This window comes from Mesocricetus auratus, unplaced genomic scaffold (genome assembly GCF_017639785.1).
Source record: "Mesocricetus auratus isolate SY011 unplaced genomic scaffold, BCM_Maur_2.0 Super-Scaffold_100008, whole genome shotgun sequence".
Taxonomy (NCBI): Eukaryota; Metazoa; Chordata; class Mammalia; order Rodentia; family Cricetidae; genus Mesocricetus; species Mesocricetus auratus.
In genome coordinates this window covers 54,445,620-54,473,176 of record NW_024429192.1, presented here as the reverse complement: position 1 = coordinate 54,473,176, position 27,557 = coordinate 54,445,620, and the positions used below count along the sequence as shown (strand labels likewise).

Genomic DNA, 27,557 nt, shown 5'->3' with positions numbered 1-27,557 from the left:
GAAAACCTGAAAACGGAACTGAAGCAGCTGCTCTGTGTCTTGCCCCAAAGAGGCAGCTGCTGGAGGGGCACCGGGTGTGGACTTAAAGAACTGAAGCTGGGAGCTCGAATCAGCAGTAAAGGTGGGTACTCAGAGTTCTGGGAGACTTGGGGAGTGCAGGGGAAGCATGGAAGAGCAATCTACGTAGCACTTAGTTTTTGTTGAGGGAGGGTGTTGCTAATAGGTGTTGGACTTTTGATGGCCATAAGGGAGAGTGTTGCTAATAGGTGTTGGACTTTTGATGGCCATAAGGCCTTTGTGCAGTGGTTGAAAATGAGCATCTGAGGAACACGGAAATGGCCTGCACTCAGGAAACATGATTGATCAGCCATTTAGGACAGGACCATGGGCCCAGCCAAATATGCCCTGGGTTCTATTGATGATCTACACAGTCCACTCTAAGGGCTCTCTGCCCTTGGGAACTAAGCTAAAAGAGACCCACAGAAGCTGAAGACAAAGTGGACTTCTGTACGGTCTAGCAGGGACACAAAATGCACATGGGAAATGTAAGGGAACAGGAATTAGCCACAAGTGAACCCTGGTGCTGAGCCAAGTGCTTTTAGGAGCTAAATGCAAGCATGATTATTCAGCTGGGGTAACTGTGTTTGTTGGAATCTGAGAATGTCAGAGACAGGCAGCTGTGCTAACCCCTTCATTATCTAACATTGGGGAATAAAATCACAGTAATCAGTGATTTGTCAAGTTTAATATTTGTGAATTGCTTAGTCTAATATCTGGCTAAGCATATACTGCGTGTTGTGTGACTGGCTGTGGTCCCACAGAAACTGTCATATTACTGAGGTGTCTATGGATTGTTGATGCCATAAGTCAACACGGTCATCAGGCATTGGATGTACCTGGTATTCACTGTCCTTCACCAGATTGTCCTCCAGCCTCCTGCTTCAAGTTAGCAACCTTCTTGATTAGTTGTCAACAGTGCTGCATATTAAATTATTTTCATCTTAAAAATGATTATGAGAGGTTAGTAGGAGAGACGGGCTGAGGCCTGAGGGGACAGAAGGACAGAAGATGAGACCATTGGACCTCACTGCTTCCTTATTGCCATGCATATAGTAGACTTCTCCTTTCCAGTTTCCCTCTGTTGCAGAACCACCCAAGAGCCAGGACATGTCAGAGGCCATAATGATGTTGTTCAGAGGTCATCTTTACCTGTCCTAACCCATATCTGTAGCTATTGCCAAGTGGAGAAGGCATTGTTCTTAGTAGCTTCCTTGGCCTGGTTAACTCAGCATTTTCCCAGCTTCCCCTTAGCACATCTTTGACCCACCTGCATCATATTTCCCCAGGGATGATCTTCTAGGGGTTGTTAGGAAATGGGGGCAAGGGTGGAGGTTTCCAGGTGATTCTAGAAAGTAGAGACTTGGGGCCTAGATGGACAGAGCCCTGTGATAGGGAGTTGGAAAGGGTTTCCTTTGAGAAAGAGTGATGAACACCAGGAGGAAATCATGGAGAAATCTGAGAGAAATGCAACCACAATCCTGGAGTGGATGTTGTGTGACCAACCACTGGTCACCTCTACAAGCTGTGGACACAGTGAACAGTCCCCGCATGTTGACAGAGGTTGTTTAGTGTTACCTACAACTATATTGACATCTCTCCAGATATGTGTGGACCCAAACCATTATTTATCTTAACTAAATCCCACTCCTTTCTCTTCTTTTTTTTTTTTTTTTTTTTTTTTTTTTTTTGGTTTTTATGAGACAGGGTTTCTCTCTATTGTTTTGGAGGCTATCGGTCCAGCCCGGCCTCGAACTCACAGAGATCCGCCTGCCTCTGCCTCCTGAGTGCTGGGATTAAAGGCGTGCGCCACCACCGCCTGGCTTCCTTTCTCTTCTAATTGAGAAGAGTTCTCTCTAGAACTTCTGTCTGCTTTGTTTCAGCTCTTGTTTTCTTCTAAGAATGGCAAGAAATATTTGATTGCTCACATAGTTGACTGCAACATTCTTACCATCCTTCCTCTCAATTCTTTTTTCATTCCTGATTGTTTCCATCATCTGTCGCCCTCAGATGTGGAAGTCTGTGGTGGGGCATGATGTATCTGTTTCCGTGGAGACCCAGGGTGATGACTGGGACACAGACCCTGACTTTGTGGTGAGTAGGAAGTAAGCCTCACTTGGACATTTGGGGGAGGCATCTCAGCCCTCTGACCTTTGAGGGGCTTAGGAAGAACTGTCTGAGATTGAGATTAGCTGTCATTATTAGGAAGGCATGATAACTGGTATTGAGCATAGAAGAGCACAGATATGAGCACATTTGGTAGCAAAATTGAGGAACTGGGTCACTCTATCCTGAAGTTGAGGATCAGTTGAATCTGGGACTCTTCTGACCTATGATCCATAATTTGAGATGTCATAGGAGACCTAAAGAGGAAAGGATGGGGGATTCAGAGAGTAAAGAAGGGCGTGTCAAGGATCACTAGCTTAATTTTAATTCTCTTGTGGGGTTGAGATAGGATAAATGCAGCTATGAGTGAGAGTAAAGACTCTGAATAATCATCTAATACAGGGAACAGAGATCGTGAGTGTCAGGTGTGAGGCTCCTTGCAACATAGTACATTTCTTGCTGACGAAGTTGCATGCTGTCTTTTAGAATGACATCTCTGAGAAGGAGCAGCGGTGGGGAGCCAAGACCATCGAGGGCTCTGGACGCACAGAGCACATCAAGTAGGTGCTGGAAGAATCAGGAGGGGAACTGTGTTCCATGAAGAGCTGGTGAAAAACCTGCAGGCTTTGGGGAATGTGAGGAAAGAAAACAGCCATGTCTGGGAATCTTATTATTTATTTACTTATTTGAGAATCTGTCTGTTCCCATGTCTTAATGTGTATTCACTTCATCCCCTCTTATCATCTGCCTTATTTTTATGTGTCTTTTATATGTAACAGCTCTATCACTCCCCCTTGGGGAGGCAGTCTGTTGTATTAATTATCTCCCTTCCTTCAATCAGAAATGAGGTAATGAGAGAAGTGGCACAAATGCTGAAGTTCTATCTACCTACCCTAGGTGTCTGTCTGTCTGTCTTTGTATCTATATATCTTTCTGTCTATAACCCATTACAAACATATAGAACACATGCTTAGAGGGTAGGGTGATGGCCAGTGGGTTAAGACTTCAGTGCTGGGTGTGGTCTTACACATTATTAATCCCAGCACTCAGGAGGCAGAAGCAGGCAGATCTCTGTGACTTAAAGGCCAGCCTGGTCTACATGGTGAGTTCCAGGTCAGCTAGGACTCCATAATGAGACTCTGTCTCAAAAAATGAAAGCATTAGTAAAATGTCAAGGTAAAGAACTCTCCCATAAATGCTGTAGTGAGGACAGGATCTGCTTTCATACTTGATACAGTGATTTGAGATATAAATTTGCATTGAACTTCTTGATAGAAATTGGGAACTATTAATGCTAATATAAAGAAACATGACATTTGGAAAAGTTGAAAACTAAAACCATTTTAGCAATGATGTTTAGTTTTCAAGACAATGATCCAACTTTCATTTATCTGAAATAAATGTGGCCATGTTACTCAGATGTTAAATTTCTGCCTAGCATGCATGAAGCCCTGTGTTGGGTTCCAGCACCAAATAAACTAGGTGTGGTACCTTATGCTAACACTGGAGGGTGGAGAGAGGTAGCTGTGGGGGCAGTGATAGATACAGAAGTGTCAGAATTCAATGTCAAAGCTACTCTGGGTTACTCTGTGTGGATTATAATGTGTTAGTGAGTACCTCTGAGTTACCAATAATGCAGCCATGTCCCATTAAGGATAGAAAGAAGAGCACGTCCCCTTGTTTAACCAAAAGAGAGGCTAGATTTGAATTCTCTACTTCATGCTCTCTGTCTCCCTTCCTCTGTAGGTCTGCTGCATGTGTCTCAATCTCTTAAACCGATTGAAAGCTGAATTGTTAATCTGTGTGTTCCTGTGTCTCTGTGTGTCTATCTGTCTTACGTGTGACTGCCCTGTGACTAGGTGGCTGGTATCTGGATCTCCCTAACAAGAAGCTCTGCTCTGTCTTTATTGAACTGCATAGAAAGCTCCACATAGGGGAAGGAATGAGAAATACTTAACAAAAATCTTTAATTGAGTTTAACAAGGGATTAAGTCCAACTGACCCAGATAACAAATACCATTGTTTACCAACCAATATCCATAAATGGTCACTTTCAACCTCTAAGTGGTAAATTTTAGGAAGTTGCTTTCAACTTCTGTATTTGTTGCTTTCAGCAAATGATATACAAGCATTACTGTGGGTCAGGGACATAGAAGAGGACATCATTTAAGATTGCACTGTGTATTAGTTTAGGTTGTAAGAATTGATCACATGGCAAGTAAGTTTGGTCATTACATTGTTCTCTTCGAATAAGGCTTAACAGGTTAGCAGTCTTGAGTGTTAAGCGATTTCAAAGACTTGTTATTAACTTTGGCTATGAGTTTCAGCAAAAGTTTCAATCTCTTAGTATGTAGGGGATATTTTTAGAATACCATATCACCACAATACATAAAACTCTGTCTCAAAGAGAGAGAAGTAAATATGGGCATATCTAGGGTTTTCTGTGGAATATTGTACTTGGTGACCGAGAGATACACACCTCTCTTCTATGGACTAGTGAGGACCATCTAATCAAGACTATTGGCTTTGGGTAGCACCAGGCTGCCATATTTTAGTAGCAAAGTAAACACAATGGTATAGTAAGATTGAAAGTTGGAAAGTAACCAATTAACACTACTCCTAAATTTAGCAAGATTAAGACAATTTTCAGTTCCATTCCCAACTCCTCTTCCCACACTCTAACAATATTTTGACTTCATTTTCCTCTAGATTTTAAAAGGTGCTAGTGATGACCATATTGCAATGGCCATAGTCTTAGGAAACTTGGCACATGTTTGTGCAGATTTGGAATATTACCTGAACACCATTCAGATATAAACGGTTTGACTTAAATAGCTATACTAGAATTATTCTTTTTAAATTTCATTTATTTTTATATGATAGGGTCTTTTGTCAGCATGTCTGTCTGTGTACTATGTGTGGGTCTGGTACCCATGAGGCCAGAGGGGATGTTGACCCTCTGGAACTAGATTTAGAGAGAGTTGTTAGCTGCCATGTGGGTGCTGGGAATCAAACCTGGGTCCCCTGGAAGAACAGTCAGTGCTCTTACCTATTCAACATCTCTCTCTCTCCAGCCCCAACTGAATATTAAACAAATAAAGCAATTCTGGAAGCTATGTCACATGACAAAGAGAAAGAACAGGAACAGGGTCTTTCCAGCAGCTTCCTTAGTGCTCACCCCCCTGAGAACTCACAGATCCAAGAAGGTTGGAACTCTTTCCCTTTCTGGGTGAAGGCCACACCCCCTGGTGTTCTGGGATCTGCTGAGATGAGGAAACACTACTGGGGTGTTTTCCCCTCCTGGTGCCCGCATCTTGCATGTTAGGTAAGAGTAGGACATTTCAAGGACTCCTGAAGTTCTGCCATGAGCCTGTGGGAAGAGCTTGCATTTGGAAGGTTTTGATTCAGTTCACAGATTTGTCATTACTAGCAGTGTGAACTTAGTCACCTCTAATGTCTTAGTAGCTTGTTTTATTCATTCTTGGGGATAATAACAGCTACACAGAAGGCTCATGTTTAGATTTCAATGAGTAGTATTCATGAGTGTCTGTTGGTACTTACAACTTTGGTGATGTTATTTCTATACTCTGTTACTGCAGATGAGTTTTATCATTGTCATCTCCCAAACCCAACGGTACCTTCTTTCTTCCTAAATGGTGTTGATTCAAATGGCTGCAATGCATAGCACTGTACACACCATTTTGACTTGTGTTACCTGTAGCAGAGCACCGTGGTGACTGAGCATATCAAACTAACTGGATCAGTATTCCTTATAGTAAATGTTGGAGATATTTCCACAAAGACTTACTTGTATATATTTGTTAAAGTCTTCAAGATACAGAAACTTCGATTCTTGTGGGGACAGGGTAGGCGACCTTGAACAAACCTTTTATCTCCTTTGATCTTCAGTTTTCCCATCCAGATCAAACAGTCCTCCAGGGGATACTGCAGGGGACACTTCAGGGGACACTCCAATGTCTCTAATGTTCTTTGGACAGTGCCCACTGATCCACCCTTCATAGTCAAGTGGAAATCACCAAGACCCTGGGAGTGGAGGGGAAACTGGAGGGGAGAGTACTTGCCAAACTGAACTGACTCAAAACAGGAACAGGAAGTGACTGTGGTTCTTAGTAGGTGTGCTGCCTGCCCTTTCACCACTCAGTTTCTTTCAGGTCAGCCTTGAATACATTTAGTCTGGGGATGGCTTTCTAGTTCAGAGACGAGCTTAAAACTCTACTGTCTCTCATCAGCTGTATAGGGAAATGGCCCAGTGGTCAAGGGCTATCACCCTACTGTCCTCTCCATGCCTGCTGCCTCCTCTTGCTATTTTCCCCCTCGACTAGTAAAGAATCCTTTTCACCCTCAAACAGTAATTCTTAAGCTCTCTGTGGGAGGGGACAGACGTTTTTGTCTGCTGTTTGTCTACTATCAAATTTGTTACAGATTGATACTTTTGTAAAATGAAATGTAACTGAAAAAATGACCTAGAAGATATAAGCACAATTTTTACTTTTATATTCAACAGATAAAGATCACCGTGTAAAACTCTTTTTCATGTTTCTAAAATCATACTCTTGATTTTTTTTTTCTTCTTCTTCTTTCATTGTGGAAAAGAAGCAGGCCAGCTCCCAAAAATCACTGGGAACAATTCTGTGGGCACCACTACCCTGGGCAAGGCCTTCAGTGCTTCCTGAAGCCTTTAGGTTAGGTCTCACTGAGAAATGGCCATAAGTAACCACCTCAGTGGCTTACCAGATTTCTGTGTCCTATCATTTCACACGAAGAAGAAATGAAGAATAATCCAGTACCTCAAGTACTGAAATAGAACCCTGGAGGTACAGGGGCCAGTGCCAGCTTGGCTATGCCAGCTCTCAGGGCATTGAAGAGAATAATTCCACCACTCTACTTCCATTTACCCATGTGACTGGAGGTAAGAGTCCTGGCCCCCCTCATCTCGCAGGGGTACTATGAAGAACCACAGCTATAACATGAGAACAAAGGGCAACATTTATTGAGTTGTGACTTGTCATGCTGACATGCATGTCTTTCATAGATGATGATATCATTCTGATAGCACAGAAAAGTAAGGTATTCATTCTTGAGTTTAATAATTTGTCTAAGGATATAGGCATAATATAGACAAATATTTTTAATTCAGCTCAGCCTGAATCTATGGGCTGAGTACTTAGCCACTATGTCATATCATTTCTAATAAACCTATTTTGTCATGCCCATGATTCTCTTTTTAAAATGGAATGTGAATTCCCATGATCAACTATGCCCTTTCACTAAGGTTGCTGCTCTGTTTAAAGTAGTTGACTATATTATACTCTGTAATGACTCCTTCTCTGCCCCACCAGCCATCTCCCAAATAACAACATAGAGACTTCTTATCAATTATAAAAGCTCAAGCTTAGGTTAGGCTTGTTTCTAACTAGCTTTTATAAATTAAATTAACTCATTTCTATTAATCTGCTTTGCTGCCATGTGGCTCATGACTTTTACTTCTCCTCCTGCATGTCCTGCTTCCTCTGCAACTGGTTGGCAATTCCCCCTTTCTTCTTCCCAGAGCTTTCTCTGTCCTGAAATTCCAGCTATACCTCCTGCCTAGCTATTGGCTGTTTACCTTTGTATTAAACCAATCACAATGACATATCTTTACACAGTGTAAAAAATATCTCACAACAATAGTCTGGCCTTAACAACATGCCACACTCACTGCATAAGTGTAGGCCTATTTAGGAGTACATAAAAGCTAATAATTCATTCAATATTTTCTTATTTTTAAAAAATCAATGTTGCCAATGTATAATAATTATAAACAAATGTTTCAGAGAATGTTTGGTAATACTACAAGTAACCACCAATAAAGTTAGGACACAGAAGATTTCAGTTACCAATAAAAGTCCTCTGTGTCTCTGTAGTCAGTGTCTCCTGCTCAGTCCACACATAAAGGCTGACCTATGTTTTGTCAGTGTAGGGTAGTTAGTCTGGTCTCTATAGAATTTCAGTAAATGAATAACACAGATATACCCTTTTATGTTGGTCTTCTTTTACTTAGAATGTTTTTGAAATCTCACCAGAGCATTGTATATATTGGTCTTTTATTTCTTGTTGTCAAATATTATTTGTTTAGTTTATTCATTGCTCTTGCTGAGCATCTAAGGCTATTACAAACATATCATGAGCATTCGAGCACAAATCTCTTTGCTGACATACATTTTTGTATTTTCCAAGGTATTCTTTTTTTTTTTTTTTTTTTTTTTTTGGCTGACCAGTGACTCACAGCGACTAGGTGGGGGCTGGGACCCAACATCTCTCCCATCTATATATTAGTGCTTGTCTTAAGTGACTATGATGTTAATGCCAACCTTACCTATCAATGGAGAAATTACCCAAGTTGTATGACCCTCCCATCTTTTTTTCAGTTTTTTTATTATTTATTTTTAAGTTTAAATTTAGATTAGAAACAAGGTTGCTTCACAAGTCAGTTCCAGGTCCCTCTCTGTTTCCCTCCTCCTGTGCCCTTCCCCCAACCCCCCCCAATATCCCCTCATTTCCCCAGGGAGGGTGAGGCCCTCCATGGGGGTGTCCACAGTCTGTCATTTCATCCAGGGCAGGGCCCAGACCCTCCCCCAAGAGTTCAGGGTGAGAGTGCATCTCACATTGTCGGATGGGAGTCAAAAGTCCATGTGTATACTCGGGATGAATACTGATCTACTGCCCAAGGCTCAATAGATTACCTAGGCCTCCTCACTGACACCCACATTCAGGAAGTCTTGATCAGTCTTCCCAGAGTATTCTTAAAAATCTGCTTCTTGTTTATACAGTCAGTGCATGAGTACCTTTTGAGAAACTGCCAATCTATTTTCCAAAAGGAATTTACCACAGTTCATTTTTGCCAGAAATATATGTGTTTCACTGGGTCCATGTTCTTGTCGATTGGTAGTTTCAATTTTAGTCACTCTGTGGGTATGTGGTCATTTTAATTTGTATTTCTTGGGTAAGTAAACTTTATTAAGCATTCTTCACATTCCATCCGTGTCTTTTCATCCATCTTCTTTCTGAAATTTCTGTTCAAATATTTCCTTACCTTCACAATGGACTGTCTTCTTCCTGAGTTCCCTGTATATTTTAGAAACAGATTTTTTAATGATTTATTTATTTATATGTATACAACATTGTGCCTCTATGTATGCCTGCATGCCAGAAGAGGGAACCAAATCTCATTCCAGATAGCTGTGGGCCATCATGTGCTGGGAATTGAACTCCGGACCTGTGGAAAACCAGCCAGTGCTATTAACCTCTGAGCCATCTCTCCAGCTCCAGAAACAGATCTTTTGTGTTTTATAAATATTTGATCCAAGAGTAATGATTGCTCTTTTAATTTCCTGGTGGTATTATTTCGTAGGCACAAGATTTGAATTCCAAGGAAGTCTAATTTATATAAAAAAGATTTTTATAATTAGTGGGTTAGGTTTTTTATTTGTTGTTGTCTTTTTGACTAAGAAAAATTTATCTCAAAGTTGTGAAGATCATCTCTAACATTTGTTTCAATTTAAAATTTTTTCTTTTGATATTTATGTGCAACATGAAGTTGAGATTAAGTTTCATCTTCTATGGACATCCAGTTGCCAAACACAATCCTACTGTTCTTTTCCCACTGGCATAGCAGGTTTCTTTGACCTTCTGTGTGGTTGGTTTCTGAACTCTGTTCTGCCCCAGTAAGCAATGTGTTTGTTCTGGCAGCATAGCCACCACAGTGCAGCGACTGTTGTAGTTGTGGCCTAAGTCATCAAAACCAAATGAGCCCCCAAATGTGTACCGTTAAATTTATTTTTCTTACCGGGCATTGGTGGCATGCGCCTTTAATCCCAGCACTCCAGAGGCAGGAGCAGGCGGATCTCTGTGAGTTCGGGCTAGCCTGGTCTACAGAGTGAGTTTTAGGACAAAAAAAAAAAACCCTGTCTCAAAAAACCAAAAGAAAAAAAATTTTCCTTACTATCCCAGGATTTTATTTTATTTTATTTTGATATGAAAACCTTAAATCCTATTTAGTCTTTTTTTTATTCTTCTCTTATATAATACATCCTGACTGCAGTTTCCTCTCCCTCCATCCCTCCCAGTTCTGCCTCCCACCTCCCCTCTCTCCCAGATCCTCTCCTCATCCATTTCCCTTCAGAAAAGAGGCCTCCCAGAGATATCAGCTGAACATGGCATAGCAATACACAGTATCTAGCACAAAAAAAACCAATAACAAAAAACAAACAAACAAACAAAAACACCATTTGGGGATTTTGATTGGGATGCCACAGAAGGTGTGGGTCATTTAGAGGGCTAAGAAACATATTGATGGTATTGAGTTTTTTGATCTATAAACCTGAGATATTCTTCTACATATTTAGATCTTTGAGGTTTTTTTCTTTTCTAAAGTGTTGGTCAGTGTTCAAGTCTTACTTGTCATATTTTGTTAGTTTCCCTAAAACATTTCATGTTATGTTGTGAGTATAACTTACATTTATTTATTTATTTATTTAGACAGGGTTTCTCAGTGTAGTTTTGGAGCCTGTCCTGGAACTCACAGAGATCCACCTGCCTCTGCCTCCTGGGATTAAAAGCGTATGCTACCACCACTAAGCTAACTTACTTTTAATTTTCAGTTTTCAAATATATGTGGCTAGTAGATAGATGCAATTGACTTTGATAAGGTGACTGTAACCTTGCCGGGTATACTTAATAGCTAGGTAGTTTCTATGTGGATTATTTAGGCTTTTCTAAACACGTGACCATGTTGTTTGTGAATAAAGACCTCATAGTCAGGATCATTCAGTTTATACCTTTATTTTATTTCCTAATAAAACCCAAGAGTCATTTGTCATATCTAAGAGGCTTTTGATACACTGTCTTCGCTTCAAATGACTTGTATTGACGGAGCAAGAGAATCAAGCAAAATTCAAAGGTGAAATGGGAGAAAGGACAGCACCTTTTGGTTTTTTGTGTCTCTTCCATCTGTCCACTGTCACCATTCATGAGATCTTTTGTGTCCTCATAGCCTGGCAATGCTTCACACTCAAAGTTGTTTGATATCTATCAAGTAAAATGATTATCTATTAAGACCTACTGAGGACGGATTCAGCTATATGGTAAAAAGATTTATAAAAAGGTTTTTCAGTTAGGTATAGCTACAGATGCCTGTAATTCCAGCACTTGAAAGTAGTGGTGGGAGGATCAGGAGTTCAAGGTCATCCTTGGCTACACAAGGAGTGAGAGGCTAGCCTGGGTTTCATGAGATTGCTTCTCACAAACAAGAACAAAACACAAAACAAAGGCATAATAATTTGTAAATTTTTTTTGTTCAAAACATTTTCATTCGAATAATGTCATGTCATCTGTTGGCACAGTTCTCTAACTATCCTGCCATTCAGTAGGTGGATTTGCATACTTTCTCAATTGAAAACAATGTTTATGCCCAGCCCCTAGTTTCTTACTTGAATGCCTCTCTCAGTGGGGAACCTCAGACAGCCATTCACAAGCTCTTGGAGCCCTATTCTTTTCAGACACAGGCAGCTCTAGGGCTGTTGCTATCTCCTGATCTCTGCTTTCACTGCTGCCAGAGGGCATGGTGAGGCATGGGAACACTGGGTGCCTCCAGCAGTGGGATTGGTTTCATTTGATTCATAGCCAGCTCTCTAAAATTAACCGTGGCTAAAGCTGGAAGGCTTTTAAAAAGCTTTCAGCGAGATTATCTATCCTACTAGACCAGCAGATGGGTCTAATCGTCCATGAAAGGAGAATATCTCCCCTGTGAAATGGCCACTGTGCCTGTAACCTGTTTCTGCTTGACCTGAGCTGTAGAGTCCCAGGGACCTCTGCTTACTGCAGAAAGCCAGGTCTCTAAAATTTAGAGTTCTCTCACCCAGATATTCCTATGTGGTCCCTGGGGTCCTTGCATATTTCCAAATTTGTGAACTGTTGCTGTCATTTGTTAGTACAGTATTTATCAGTCAATTCACGTCTTCAGACTAACTAGAGCGTGGCTGTCTACCCTCTTTGGTGTAGCAGCCTCCATGGTAGTAAAAGTGGAAATGAGCATAAACTAAGTAAGGGGAGTGAGTGTCTTTTGCCCCGTCAGCGTTGGTGTCACTGTGGGAAATAGAGCTTTAAACTGATGAGTGCATTTTGTTTCTGTTTGTTAGTCTTGGAAATTATCAGGCTTAGGTTGCAGAATGTTAACACTTGACAAAAAACTACAGTAATACATAATAAACTTACCCCAAACTGCATTTCTATAATTATCGGTTTTAATGACTTCCTTTATGTTATTGAAAGGTAGCATTTCAATTTTCTAAGCTATTTTCCAATTACTAAGCATACAGATTGTTTGTTTTTGCTACTGTCTGTAAACTAGACACTAAGGTTTGCCATACTTGAAAGTATTTTTCTGGGATGGACTCATAGAACTGTGGTCTAAGGGTAGTTACATATCTTTATGCTTCTTGAGACAGACCACCTAATCAGTTGAAGGCAGGTCTTTTCAGAGAGAGAGCAATAATTTCTCAGTTGTAAGTATATGGATATCATTTTTCTCTGATACATGGGAATACGATAAATGGTACTAAAGATGACAATGTTATGTTAGTGAGAAAGATAACAGACCAAAGGATCTTAGCTCCTAGAGAGTTTAAATCAGGCTATGTTGGTTATACCAACTTCTTACTCCAAGCCTGCCACTGCTATATTTGGGGGACTCAGAGTTCTGCTACAAGAGATTTCCACTCTTCTGGGAAGAAGTCTGTTGACCTCCCTGTATGAGGTGAATTTCAGTGTGTGGTTACTTGCAGCATCCACCAGTTGAGGAGCAAAGTGTCTGAGGAGCATGACATTCTCAAGAAGAAAGAGTTGGAGTCAGGTCCTAAAGCATCCCATGGCTATGGAGGTCGGTTTGGAGTGGAAAGAGACCGGATGGACAAGGTGAGTAGAAAAGGAGAGATCTGTTTAAAAAAATAACAAAAAGGAAAGTACTAGCCTATTGGTGGTTTGATTTTAAAATTTGTTCCAAATATGGTGTCCATTTGGACTCTAAAGCAGAATATCTATGTGCTGCTTGTATCTTTTTTTTTCTCCCCTCTGATCTTAACACACAAGCTTTAGTTGTCAGAAAAGAGACTCAGGACATTAGAGCAGCTAGCCTGTTATAGTTCCAAGTATCCATGACCCTGTAAGGTGGATAGCTGTCAGCTTGACACAATATGGAACCTGAGAAAACAGCATCAGTGAAGGACTATAGGTCAGATTGACCTTCTGTGTATCTGTTGGGGATTGTCTTAATTACTTTAATAGATGTGGGAAGCCCACTGTGGGTGGCACCACTCTCTGGACTTGGGTCCCATTTGTATAAGAGTAGATACTACGAATTAAGCAGCAAGCATTGGTGCATTCATTCTCTCTCTGCTTTTGATGGTGGATGTGACTGGTTCCTTCAAGTTCCCACCTTGACTTCCCCAAAATCAAGGACCCAAACCTGGACTTGTAGTCAAGCACAACCTTTGTCTTTTAAAGTTTCTTTTGGAAAGATGTTTTAATCATAACAACAGAAACCAAACTAGGTCACACTTAGACTGAGGAACCAGGGAACATTAGTGGAGGAGGGAAAGTAGGCTATAGAATTACTTGTTGCCTTTAAAGGCCGTGTATTCTGTCTATATTGCAACTCTTATTATTTTACTGTAGCTGTTCTCAACCTGTGAGTTGCAACACTTTTGGGATTAACATATCAGATATCCTGCATATCAGATATCTACATCATGATTCATAATTGCAGTTATGAAGCAGCAATGAAATAATTTTGTGGCTGGGTGTCACACCAGCACAAGGTATAAGGATAACAGCATTAGGAAGGTTGAGAACCACTGCTTTAGTGTATTATGTGTGAATACATGTTGTATGCATGTGTTGTATGTGGTATATATATGCATGCAGGTTTGGGGGGGTTGGTAAGTGCACATGTGTGTATACAAGCAGAAGCCACAGCAAGGTATCGAATGTTTTTCTCTACAGCTCTCTGCCTTAGTGTGTTGAGACAGGATCTCCCACTAAGTGTGAAACTCCTATTTCTGCCAAGATGGTTGCAAAGGGAGCTCCCAGAATTTGCCTGTCTCTTTTCTTCCATGTTGGGGTTATAGGTACATACAGCCATACTTTTTTTTTGTGGATGGTTAGAGGTTGTAGGGCCCAGGGCAACTTACTACACACCTGGCATTTAGCTGCACTGCTGCCATGCCAAGGCTCAGTGGAGACCAACCAGAATTTTCAGTTCACCCTGGGACAGCACCTGAGTCCAAGAGAGACCATAATCTGGGACCACCTGGGCACCACCCAGGATGGGACCATCCAAACGGGAAAGTACCTAAGGTTCCAAATGTTCCAACCGTTGTAGATAGATAGGATCACCTTATGTCCCTTAGCTTAACACACACCCATCCCCTTTCATCAAGACACCCCTAGACAAATGTCAACCAGTCAGGGGTCTTGAACCTTAAAAATCCCTTATCTCAACCTGTGCTATAAAAACAGACAAACAAACAAACAAAAAAACAGCCCTACCTGGGATTGGACATTCTCTGTGTTCTCAGCTGCTGCGTCTGATAGACCAGACAGAGAGTCCAAGCTCAAACTTGAATAAAGGTTCTTTGCTTTTGCATATGATTTCGGACTCCTTGGTGGCTCATGGGTGACCCTGTAATTGGGGCATAACAGATATTTGATTTTAGAGCCTCATGTTTTCAGAACAAGGACTCTTACATACTGAGCCTCTCCTCAGCCCTTTCGTAATCTTTTATATACACGTTGAAAACTCACTGCTGAACTTTGGTTGTCCAAATGAGTAAAGATCTAGGACAAAGATACCAGGCTGAGGAGTGAAAAACGCCTGTCTTGGCCATGGTATCTAGTCAACACCCTCTGATGCACCCAGGCTTTTCTCCTTAGTTTTCTTTTGCTCTACAGTGCTCCTCTTTGAGCTCTCCTCTCCCTTCTTTGGGGCTCAACACTGCTCTGGCTATCTCTTCTCTACCTTCTGATTCCAGTACATTCTTGGAGGCTCTGAACAAGGGCTCTCCAGTGGTGTAAAAAAAAAAAAAGAATCTGGGATGGGCACAGCTCTAGAGAAAGTTACTGCACCCCCATCATGGGTCCTTGGCACCACTGGCAGAGGCTGTGGATCTGCCCTGGAATGGAATTTCTTGTATCCTGACATCCATTTGCCATCTCTAATCTTAAGGCCGTTCTGATTTTTTTGTACACCATTCCTGATTTTCCTAGAGTGCTGTGGGCCATGAGTATGTTGCTGATGTGGAGAAACACTCTTCACAGACTGATGCTGCCAGAGGCTTTGGGGGCAAATATGGAGTTGAGAGGGACAGGGCAGACAAGGTAAGTGACAACTTTTCCCTCTACCATAGTCCTTACCTTATATGGGCTTTACCAACACCCAGTCCTAAATGGAAGTCCATGCTTCTCAGGTGAAAGACAGGACAGCGGAGGCCATCAGTGTCTGGTGCTGATACTGAGCTAGGACAGCTCTCATGACCTGGCTCAGCAGGTTTGTTGGTGCTGGGGGCTGTGTGGTGCATCATCACCATTTAACACAGGGTTAGTGTGGAAGTGCAGCTCTGGCCTAGCACAGGAGATGCCCAGGGCTCACACAATGCCTCTTTCAGCCAGTCAATAGGCAAAGATACTTCAACCCTGAATAAGAATTCTACAAGGCATTAGAGGAGGCAGAATTTCTTAAATAAGCAAATAAACCAGTCAGTTAATTAGGATGACAATTCTCTGAGGAGGTGAAGGACTAAACAATGAGCTCTGAAGCTGGGATGCCTTTGTACCCAAGAGTAGTTGGAAAGTGGAAAAGTAAAACAGTACTAAGTGAGTGCAGCTGATACAGTAGGGTGAGCAAGGCTAGGGATCCCTTGATGCTTTAAATGCTGATATCAGGATATCAGGGGCATCCTCTTTCAAGGCACAGGTTGGAGTCTCCTCTGAAAGGGGAGGAGAACTGGGGGAGGGGAAGGGAGAGGAGTAGGGAAAGGAGGGGGTTGGAGAATCTTCACAACTGGCTGTGAGAACTGGATTATTATTATTATTATTAATTATTGTTGTTGTTGTTGCTGTTACCAGCAGGTAGGCCTGCTTGAATTGGTCTAGGTAGGATGCTTTTAGCATGCCATGTCACTTTAAAAGAAAGCAAGGCCCTCACTAGGTGTAACATTTGTGGGGATCTTCAGTATTGCAGAGAAGAAAACCCACAGGAATCCACAGGGCCTCATTTTAATAGCCCACAGTGCAGTGGTGAGGGGGAAGAGTTAGCTTCCTGACATGGAGTTTGCCCAAACAAGCCTACCTGGTGGGTTATCTGTAGCCCGCAGTGGGTGAGGAGGAAGTCGGCCCACTGGCTGGAAGGTTGTCCAGTGGCCTGCCAGAGAGGAAATGCCTCAGCAATAGGGGGAGTTCTTCTGGACGAGAGTCCTGGAGCATGCTATAATGGGTCTAAAGTGTTAGCATCCATAGGTTAGCCTGGTCTGACCCAGGACCTCTCTCCCACGCTATCTGCTTAGTTAAGAATTAACTGTCTTCTGTTTCCCCTCATGTCCAAAGTCACCCTTGCAAACAGAAGAGTTTGAGGCCAACCTCAGGTATAGGAGACCCAGAGAAAGAGAGATGGAGGGAAGGGAAGAGGAGAGGAGGGAGACCGAGAGACTAGTTCATAAGATACAAAACCTACCCTTGCTTAGAAACCTATAGTTACAGAGCAAATGGGGACTCGGCTCCCAGGATGCATTAGATCTTGGGACTAACTTGGATCCCATAACCCCAAAATCTGTGTCTTGCATCCCTGTGCGTCCAGGCTGAGAGCAGCACAGTTCAGTGGGAGTGAGGTGCCTAGCCCATATACACACACAGCTTTTAGTTTACAGGGCCTTCACTATCTATTGTCTCATATTAGTCTGTGAGACTCACTGAGGAAAAATAGTGCTGATTCCTTGAGAAACTCAATGTAGATACTGTATGTACATGTATGTTGAGCTGGCATAGTTTTCCAAATGAAGAGAGATCACTTCTCTCCATTTACTGTTGTAATGGGTAAGACACATTTAATATCATTTAAGAGACCAGTGCTTAGTGATATTAAGGATTATTCCCAAAGCTACACAACTACAAATGAAGGAAATGGGGTTTGGATCTGGAGTGGTCTACATCCAGAGGTCATGATGACTGCTTTGTAATACTGTTCCTACTTTAAACCTCCAACCTAGCCACAGGTTCCTAAAATGGCCTCTGGGACTGAAATAAAAGTGAGGGTAAGTCAGAGAGGTAGGAAGCAGCCGATGGTAGCTAATAATTTCTCCTTCTCTCCTCTGCAGTCAGCAGTGGGCTTTGATTACAAGGGAGAAGTGGAAAAGCATGCATCTCAGAAGGGTGAGTGAGTACCAGCTCCTGGACCACCTCGCTGGCCCGCTCCCCTGCTCACATCTCCCTTCCAGCAGTCAGTCATGGCTTCCCATCTCCAACTCCCCATGGTTTTAGACACTTTTCAATTCCAATTATGGACTGGCTTCTTTGGCTCTCAAATTCATGCCATGAGCTTGATCAAGTCTGTCTAATCCTGTCTTTTCCTGGTTGGAGACAAAATATTCTCCTTTGTTCTAGAATCTATTGTCTTTAAAACTTAACCCACACCTTTGATGAGGAAAGAGTGAGCAGTGGCTTGAGGCATAAACCAGAGGTTCTCAGCCCATGGGTTGTGACTCATTGGTTGGGGGTGGGTGTCAAATGATCCTTTCACATGGGTTGCATTTCAGTTATACCTGCATATTAGATATTTACATTATGATTCATAACAGCAACAAAATTACAGTTATGAAATTGCAATGGAAATAATTTTATGATTGGGGGTCACCACAACTTGAAGAACTGTTTAGAGGGCCATAGCATTAGGAAGGCGAGAATTACTGCTATAGAGTTTCATATTTTGTGTTATTTATAGTTCTTGGGTGAAAAAATTAATGTGTTTGCTTAGTTTACTTTTCTTAATGGTTGTTTCCTTTACATTTTATAATCTTATTTATGAACATATTTCAGTGATAAAGGGGGTTATTTCCTTCTTGGGAGTTTCTTATGGCCTGAGTTGACTACAGAGAATTCTTGTTCTCTTCTAGCCGAGTCTGAGAGTGTTCATAGTCATGGACCATTGTTTTTCATTAAATTCAATTTCTTCACTAGAAATAGGTCTAGTTAGTCATTCTATCTTTTCTTAGATTTGTTATAAAATACTCATTTTTTATGAAGTTGCCACACTTTGTATAGATAGCACACTAAATCATAGTATTTCCTCATGATCTTTTTAACCTTTTTATAATTTGTAGTGGTATTGATATGTTCACTTTCATTTTGGATGTATTTTTTTTTCTGTTCATAATAGATCATTTTTGCTAGAGGCAATGAATATGATTTTAAAGACCTAACTCTTAGTTTTTTTCTAATTTTCTCAATTGTTATCTGTTCTAAAAATACACTAGGTTTTGATTCATTATTTTTCGTTATGTTAATGTAGGCTTCATTTTTTCTAGTTTCTTGAGATAAAACTTTATACTGCTGATTTTTGTCTCTTTCCAATATGGGTAAATTACACTTTTTCCTCTCAGTACAACTTATGTTGTACTCTACCAGTTTTATGTGTATTTTAATTTTAATTAAGGATAAAACATTTTCTAATTTTCCTAGTGAATTTTCTTTTGCTTATAAGTTATTTGAAAGTATATACTTCTGTCTTAGGGCTTCTATTATTGTGAAGAGACACCATGATCACAGCAATGCTTAAAAAGGAAAGCATTTTAATTGAGGAGGCTTACAGCTCAGAGGTTCAGTCCCTTATCATCATGGTGGGGAGCATGGTAGTGTGCAGGCAGACATGGTGCTGGCTATATCTTGGTCAGAAGGTAACAGGAAGTGGAATGGCACACTGGACAATTTCTTGAGCATAGGAGACCTCGAAGCCTGCCCCATAGTGACATACTTCCTCCAGTAAGGCTACACTTACTTCAACAAGGCCACATCTCCTAATAGTTTCACTCCCCATGAGGTTATGGGAGCCAATTACATTCAAACTACCACAACATATATTTCTAGTGTTTCCACTTATTCTTTGAGAGTTGCAAATGATATATTTTGATCATATACTTTAACCTCTCCCAATTCTACCCAGATCCTTCCTCACCTTCCCACCCACCTAACTCTTTATGCTCTTTGTCTCTCTTGAAACAAACAAATAAACAAAATATGCATATAGAATCCAATTGTGTTGGTCAGCTACTCTAGAACATGGGACCTTCCATGTGTCTAATAAGCTGGAAATAACGTATTTTCATTTCTTAAGCATTAAGGAAATTTTCCATTTAATTTTATTGATATTGGCTTTTAATTTTAATGAGATAAGAAAATGATTTCCAGTATTTCAGTCTTTTAAAATGTATTAAGGTTTACCACATAACCTGTTTGGTGAACACTCTGTGTGCATTAGGATCAAAGAGCATATTGTATAGTTTGGGAGTGTTCTTAAGAGACAACTAGGTGTTAGTGACAAAGTTATTTGGATCTTGGATTTTGATGGTTCTTTTTGTTCAGGAGGTTTAAATTTTCAACAATGGCCATAGACTCAACTATTAATTTTACTGTTTCTCTTGATTTTGCTTCATGAATTTTGATTTTATTAGATTTATTCCAGTGTACTTATTCCTGATGGAAAATGCTGTGTCATTCTTGCCTTTTAGAATGCATTCCTTTCTGATGTCTACTTTGGGTTGTGTTCTTGCTACATTTCTTATACTCTTTCCACACTTATATTTTCTTTGTGTGTACTTGCTCACTGTGTGGATGCATAAGCATGCATGAAAGCCAGAGGTCGGTGTTAGATGCTATCTTTGATCAATATGCACCTTAACTATTGAGACAGGGTCTCTCCCCAAACCTGGAGATTACAGATTTGACAAGACCAGCAGTTCAACAAGCTCCAGGCAAGCTCCTGTCTCTGCCTCTGTGACTATAGAGTCACAGTCATACACTGTCACACTTAGCTTTGTATCTATGCTCTTGAGATCTGAACTCAGGTCCTTGTAGTGGTAATCCACAAGAGTCTGGGAGAGGTTCAAAAAATTATTTAGGTGTAGAATAGTGGTAAACTCTCACTGATAGAGGACAGGCCAGACACCTCCACAGTTGTTCTACCCAAGGGGAAAGGGCACCAACAGCAAACATCCTGCTCAGCTCCTACCATCCAAGCGAGCATGAGAGCAAGAGAACGAGAGACCCTTTCCCTTAAGCTTATCAGTTGTCACATAGCAGACAAGACCATGCTCTAGAACTGCTGCCCCTAAGTCATTGGCTAAAAGGATGGAAATCCCACAATGGGTCCTCATATTTACATGGCACTGTACTGACCAACTCATCTCCCAGAGTCCTCCATGTATGTATTTTCTGAGATCAGTATTTAGGTTAATTTCTTAACTTAGCATTCCTGAATCCTGTAATTGGGAAAAATGAGTAGTTGCATTCCATACTGAGCTGATGGTCTAGAGTTCCAAATGTTGCAGGTAAAAGTTCCCCTTGTCCAAAAAAGAATAGACTACAGGACACTTCACCATTTCCTGTGCAAGTGAGCAGTGTTTCTGGACTTTTCTTTCTTTTTGAGGAGTGGGCAGAACCTCCTTTCCAACTCCCACACCCACTCTTGAGTAGATTTTAGAACCACAGACTCTACATCTTAATCCAAGTTCATTAAATGTTGACTTTAAAGCACTTGGGGCTTCTATGGTGTCTGCTCACAGCCACCCTCACACTTATGTGGCTTCAACTCTTGTATTTCTTTCTGGAGCCAAGATTATTTCATCCTCCCCTATCTTCCTTCTTTTCTTCTTCCTCTTGTTCCTGTTCCTTTTCTTTCTTCTCTTCCTCCTCCATCTCTTCCTTTGAGTTTCACTACTCAAAAAAAATGATATCATCTGGCTGAGATTTCCCTGTGTCTATGCGGGTGGAGGAACAGCGCACATCTCCTATGTCTGCCTGCCTTTGATCCCAGAGATTCTCTGTACATAGCTTTTCCTTGAAGAAGGGAAACTATCAAGTGGGGTCTTCTTGTCTTGGGATAGAAGCTAGGGAGTCATCCATGTTGAATTAGCTCACCTCTATCTGAGCTCTGAGCCATTCCCTGCCTTCTCTCTCATTCTGCACTCATTCCTTCAGACTTCCCTCTCTCTAGCATGTTGCAGTGGACCAGGGCTCAGGCCTCCTCTGTCTATTGCAGATTACTCTCATGGCTTTGGTGGCCGCTACGGGGTAGAGAAGGATAAACGGGACAAAGCAGCTCTAGGATATGACTACAAAGGGGAGACGGAGAAGCACGAGTCTCAGCGAGGTAAGTTGGGTTTGGAGGAGGGAGGTTGCTAGGGAGCACAGGATCCTCTTTCCTTCCTTTCTGGAAGCTTCCCAGGGTCCAAGAGTAAGGAGAGGGATGAGAGAGGCAACATGGATGGAAAGGACAGCAGGGTTGGAAGCAGAGTAGAGAAGGAAGGAGCAAAGAGGAAGGGGTTTGGGGAAGGAGTGGAGCCAGGCTGGGTGATGGGCACAAGGTGGCCTGGTATGAGTATTGAGGCCAGAAAGCTTTAGGGGGGACAGAGAGCTCTTCCCTGGTACACAGTAGGGATGGCTGGAGGGCTCGTCTCATTTTCCTATTTATTTCCTTGTATGTTTCCTTGACTGCCATTTCTCTTGCATTTCCTCTCTCCACCTCTCCTTTCTCTCCCAAGTTCCCCAGACCCACCCTCGGCCCTTTCCCTTTTCTTCCTGCTATCCATGTCTCTCTGACCTCTGACATTTCTTCCTCTTTCTCTGCCTTCCACATTCCTATCTCCCAGCCCTTTTGCTCCCTCTCTCCACCCATTCCCAGCATTTTCACTCCCAGAGTTTTCTTTCCTACAGATTATGCCAAGGGCTTTGGTGGCCAATATGGAATCCAGAAGGACCGAGTGGATAAGGTAAACACAGGATACCATGGTCTCAAGAGTGTCTCATAGTAAAGGAGTTGTACAGAGGATAGCAAGAGAAGGAGAAGCCCAAAGAAAAATTGATCTCTTGGAGCTGGGTCACTAAGGAGCCTGAATTCCATATCCTGAGGCTTAAGTGAGAAGAGTGGAGGGGGCAGAGTCAGAGGAAAGGTAGACACCAGGGAAATCAGACATGACATTTCAGGCATTTCTTAATCCTGTCTTGTCTCTTCCTGTTCGGCATCACTGTCCTATGTGTTCAACAGCTCCTCTTCCTTCGTGAGCAAGGGTTTGCTCCATTCTAGGTTTAACTGGCCTCAGAAACATGAAATTCTAAGTCTACTGAGCTTTCAAAGGGGAAGCTCAGTCCACCAGTAGAGTTCTTTACTCCTCTTTCTTCCACCAGATAATCTTGGAGAACTAGTCTAACTGTTGCTCACTCCATGGCTACGATGCCTCCCAGGGTAGCCCTATGCCCCAGTCCTAGTTTATGGATCACTCCCCTCCTGGTTCCCCTCACTATACACACTGTTCTTCTGCCTGCAGAGTGCTGTTGGCTTCAATGAAATGGAGGCCCCAACCACAGCGTATAAAAAGACTACACCCATAGAAGCAGGTCAGTCTTCATGCTTCCCTTCTCTGTGCCCTTCAGCCTCTTTTCTCTTCTGATTCTCTTTCCTCCAAGACTTTCCCTTGTATGCCCTTAACCACTGAGATTAGCCAAGGAATATGAGACCCCTACTCTCATAGTTCCAGAGTCTTGTCTCCTAGAAAATCTAGACCAACTGGATGGCAATAGTGGCATTAGGGAAGGAACTAGAGGAGAGACACCCAGAGACAAGAGTGAAGAGTTACCTGGGAAAGACAGGTAGAGTAGATCCTTGGATTGGGGAATAGGATTGTGGTGGGTGTAGTCACACAGAGACAAGAGTTACCTGGGTCAAGACAAGAGTTACTTGAGACACACAAGACAAGAGGAATTACATGGGAAAGGCAGGTAGAGTAGACTTTTGGGATGGGGAATAGGATGGTGGTGGGTGGAGACTCACAGATTTAAAGAACGTGAACAGAGAAAGATTCTGGTTCACAGACTCACATTTTGAAAGGACAAATGGTCCTTTGGTCATACAGAACCTGGGCTTCAGTACCATATGATCCCCAGGTCTTATTGCTCTCACTACCTTTGTACCTTCCTCTCCATAAATCACCCCCTCATCTTCTCTCCTCCTGCATTTTAGCAGATTTCTCTTCTTTCTACAAGTACTATTTCCTCTCTTTCCACTCACAATCAAAACACCCTTAGTTTTTCTTATCTGTGTCTACAGCTTCCAGTGGTGCCCGTGGGCTGAAGGCAAAATTTGAGTCCATGGCTGAGGAGAAGAGGAAGCGAGAAGAAGAAGAGAAGGCACAGCAGATGGCCAGGCAGCAACAGGAGCGAAAGGCCGTGGTAAAGATGAGCCGAGAAGCTCAGCAGCCATCAGAGCCTGTGGAGCAGCCAGCAGTGCCAGCCCCATTGCCCAAGAAGATCTCCTCAGAGGTGAGTGCCTGGTTATTAGGGCTCCAGGATCTCTTTCCCAGACTGGTGTCTTAGATGCCCAAGTGAGAGGCAAAATGAATGAATGAATGAATCAATCAATCAGTTAATAAATAAATAAGAAGGCAGATGTCTCCTTTGTTGAGCAGAGTCAGCTGTACTTGTCTTTATGAAGATTCTGTATGTGTAACTGGCTCCAGGGAGCAGAAGATTAAGAAAAAATAACAACAATAACAAAGACATCAAGATTTATAGATTCTACCTACCTGTTAGAGTCTCTATATCAGAGTCTAACAGATAGCAGGTTACCAGCTGCAACTGGTAGCCTCTGCTGTACCAAGTGGTCACCAGTTACAATAGGTATCCTTTGAGTACCAACTAAAGATGAAGGAGCCATCACCTCCAGAGTGGGACCCATCTTGAGGGATGTGTTGTCCTGGTCTAAAAGAATGGGAGGGTTCTTGGTAAGTATAAGGGAGAGTATGGCAGGTGGTTAGTGCCAAGACCTCGTTTATAGGTCTGGCCTCCAGCAGAGAGTCACCCACCACCGGAACCTGAGCCAATGAGAAGCAGAAGAGAACACCCTGTGCCTTCTGTACCCATGATGCAGACTCCACCACAGAATCCCCCGGAGGTAAGCAATGCCCCACAGATTCTCTGTTCCCACCCCATCTTCTCATGTCTTGGGCTATATGGGGCAGCCAGCCAATCATCCTACTTTGCTTGCTCTGGTTTTAGCATTTCCAGCCCTTAGCAAACTTATACAGTTGGTTCTCTTAGCTGCAGTATCCCAACAGGGTGCTTTTGCTTTGATGTTCCCTTGGTTTTCCAAAGACTGCCTTGCTTTCCACACCCCTCACCCCACACCCCTCACCTCATACCTTGAGTCCCCTCCTGTCCCTTCTTAGTAGGTGCTTTGAGAGAGGGCAAGTGTTTTAGGAGACTGGGGAATGAAGAACAGACTGCTTCCAAGGAAAGGCTTCTGAACAGAGGGAAGAGGTGGGGCAGGGGGTGAGTGTTAGCAACCCCATTAAGTCATCATTGAATCTTCCTGGTCCACATGCCTCTACTCAGGACAATGAGGAGCCCCCAGCTCTGCCCCCTAGGACCCCAGAAGGCCTCCAGGTGGTGGAAGAGCCAGTGTATGAAGCCGAGCCTGAGCATGAGGCTGAGAATGACTATGAGGACGTGGTGGAGCTCGGTCGGCAGGAGGAGGAAGCAGAGGGAGACTATGAGGATGTGCTGGAGCCTGAGGGTATCACTTCTCTGTCCTACCAGGCTGGTGTGTGGGGTGAATGGGGAGGGGAAGGCAGCTCCCAAATTTGGTCAGTTTCTAGGCATCAGAGATGGAGGAGGAATCTCCCCTTTCTGTGCAGTGGGATCACATTTGTTTGCCTTCTCCATGTCAATGTTTCTATTTCTCATTATTTAGGATCGTCAGCCGGGGCTGGTGGTCCAGGGACCTCAGCTGTAGCCCTGTATGATTACCAAGGAGGTAAGTCTGAAAGCCACCTAACGGGCCTGGTACATAGGAAAAGGGGTGGGTTCTGAGGGGCAAGAAAGGGCCCAAAAGACTGGGCTAGTTTCCTTCCCCGAGGCTTAGAGTTGGCACAGGAAGGCACAGAGGGATTCATGTCTAACCTTTCTAATGTCTCCTCAACTTCCTCCCCAGAGGGAAGCGATGAGCTTTCCTTTGATCCAGATGACATCATCACTGACATTGAGATGGTGGATGAAGGCTGGTGGCGGGGCCGTTGCCATGGCCACTTTGGACTCTTTCCTGCAAACTATGTCAAGCTCCTCTAGTGACCAGCCCCATTGTCTTTTGCTGCTGATTTTCCATGTTCAAATTGTCTCTCCTCCCTCTTCCCACTCCACAGTACTGCCGAAAGGAACCAATAGAATGCCATGAGACCCCTGAGGTTCAGACAAACCTCCCTCTCCTGCTCCACCAAGAGCTTTAGGTAGAGCCAGCATGAGGCAGGGGCCTTCCCTCTGTGTCCACTCTTCCCTAGAGCAGCTCATGGAATCTATCACCTGTGGTCCTGTCTCCTTCACCAACACCCACTATGCTCTCTTCCCTCTGGGTGCTGGCATTCCTCTGTGTGCTAGCCTTGAAGGAAGCTCTCACCAGGCATCCTGATTTGCCTGTTTGTGCTTTTTGCTCTTCTGTTTAGTCCTAAAACAGAAAATAAAGAGAGACCATGGCTTAGTTTTGTACTGGGTAAGTGGTACTTTTTGGCTCTGACTCTAATCCTCATCCAGATGTACCCAGCTTGGTGGTTAGGATGTGGTACTCTTACCTCTGCCCAAACCCTTTATTTGGTCGTACTTTAGCCCCTGTCCAAAACAGACAAGCGTATTGTCTTAGTTAAGGTTAAAATGTGATAAACACCATGACCAAAAGCAACTTGTGGAAGAACAGGTTTATTTCAGCCCACAATTCTCAAGTCACACTCCATCACTGAGGGAAGTCAGGGCAGGAACTCAGAGCAAGAACCTAGAGGTAAGAACTGAAGGAGAAGCCAATGAAGAATGCTGCTTACTGGCTTTCTCCTTACAGCTTGCTCAGCCTGCTTTCTTATATACCCAGAATCACCTGCCGGGGTAGGGGAGTGGGGGAGGTGGGGAGGTGCTGCCCACAGAGGGTGGGGCTCTGCCCACATCAACCACTAGTTTAAAAAGTAAGTCCCACAGACTTGCCTATGGAGGAATCTATGAAGACTTTTTCTAGAGTAAGATTACTTCCTAGATATGTCTAGGTTTGTGTCAAGTTGACAAAACCAACCAGTACACCCAGTGGCAGCAATATGGAATAACAGGGTCAGGTGATATCCAGATTAAGGTAGTTCAGCCTCTATCGGCTTTAGCAGTTGTATGAAGTTAGCTTCTTGCCTGGGAAAACCACCAGACTTTTTCAGCACATGGTGATTGTGTGTGTGTGTGTGTGTGTGTGTGTGTGTGTGTGTGTGTGTGTGTGTGTGTGTGTTGGCTAGAGGTCAACATTAGCTGTTAATCCTCAGGAATATAACCTACTTCTTTTTAAAAAGGAGTTCTCTTTGATCTAGAGCTCACTTAATAGGCTAGATTCTGCTGGCCAGGGAGCCCCAGGGATCATCTCATCTATGTGCCCCTAGCACTAAGATTATTAGCAAAAGCCACCACCACAGGGCATTTTCTGTGGGTTCTGGATATCAAACTCAGGTCCTCATTCTTGTCAGGCAAGTACTTTGCTAACTGAGCCATCTCCACAGCCCAAGGCACATGATGAATTCTTGAGGAAGAAGCACAGATTGGAAGTCAGAAGGGAAGGTTGCCCAAAAGAAAAGACTAACAGCAAAGGAGATCAAATTCAAGGGAACTGAAGAGTTACTGTGCCCTCAGGAGAGCCCAGACTCCCTGATACCAGCAGCTGGAGCCCAAGTCCAGGAGAGGGTAGATGGAGAAAGTTCATGAAGCTCCTGTGTAGTCCAGAGCTAGAGCAGGTATGAAAGGAGCAGCCGTGATCTGCAAAAAGTGACTCCCCAAACACAATACAGGGATGAGGCAGGCAAAGTGGGCTTAACCCAGCCCCAGCAAAGACAGAGATGGGAGGTCAAGGGTACAATACATATGAAAGTCAGGGATTGAAGTGTGCCATCTTTAGTTGTTAAGATACAGAAGCCAAAGCTGTTAGCAATGTTGACATTGGTTTCAGCTGCCAAAAATGGAGAAGGCATTGAAAAGGAGGAGGTACTATTAATGGCTGAGACCATGGCAGCCCC

General features: G+C 42.9%; 1 protein-coding gene across 1 annotated transcript; it reads left to right on the top strand.

The window, feature by feature from the left end:
- On the top strand, positions 1–26,005 carry Hcls1 (hematopoietic cell-specific Lyn substrate 1). The gene is made up of 14 exons (XM_013114434.3): positions 1–121; positions 2,068–2,151; positions 2,650–2,723; positions 13,005–13,134; positions 15,484–15,594; positions 17,586–17,640; positions 21,521–21,631; positions 22,195–22,250; positions 22,806–22,875; positions 23,585–23,796; positions 24,311–24,427; positions 24,868–25,048; positions 25,226–25,288; positions 25,466–26,005. The coding sequence occupies exons 2-14, from the start codon at positions 2,068–2,070 to the stop codon at positions 25,597–25,599; spliced, it is 1,398 nt and encodes a 465-aa protein (XP_012969888.1). The 5' UTR covers positions 1–121; the 3' UTR covers positions 25,600–26,005.
- The last annotated feature ends 1,552 nt before the right edge of the window (positions 26,006–27,557 follow it).

Bases quoted from the DNA above. Each gene is read 5' to 3' on its own strand.
- Hcls1 (XM_013114434.3), top strand. From the start codon at position 2,068: ATGTGGAAGTCTGTGGTGGGGCATGATGTATCTGTTTCCGTGGAGACC. The intron at 2,724-13,004 runs GTAGGTGCTGGA...GGTTACTTGCAG, and splicing joins GGACGCACAGAGCACATCAA to CATCCACCAGTTGAGGAGCA. The intron at 13,135-15,483 runs GTGAGTAGAAAA...TGATTTTCCTAG, and splicing joins AAAGAGACCGGATGGACAAG to AGTGCTGTGGGCCATGAGTA.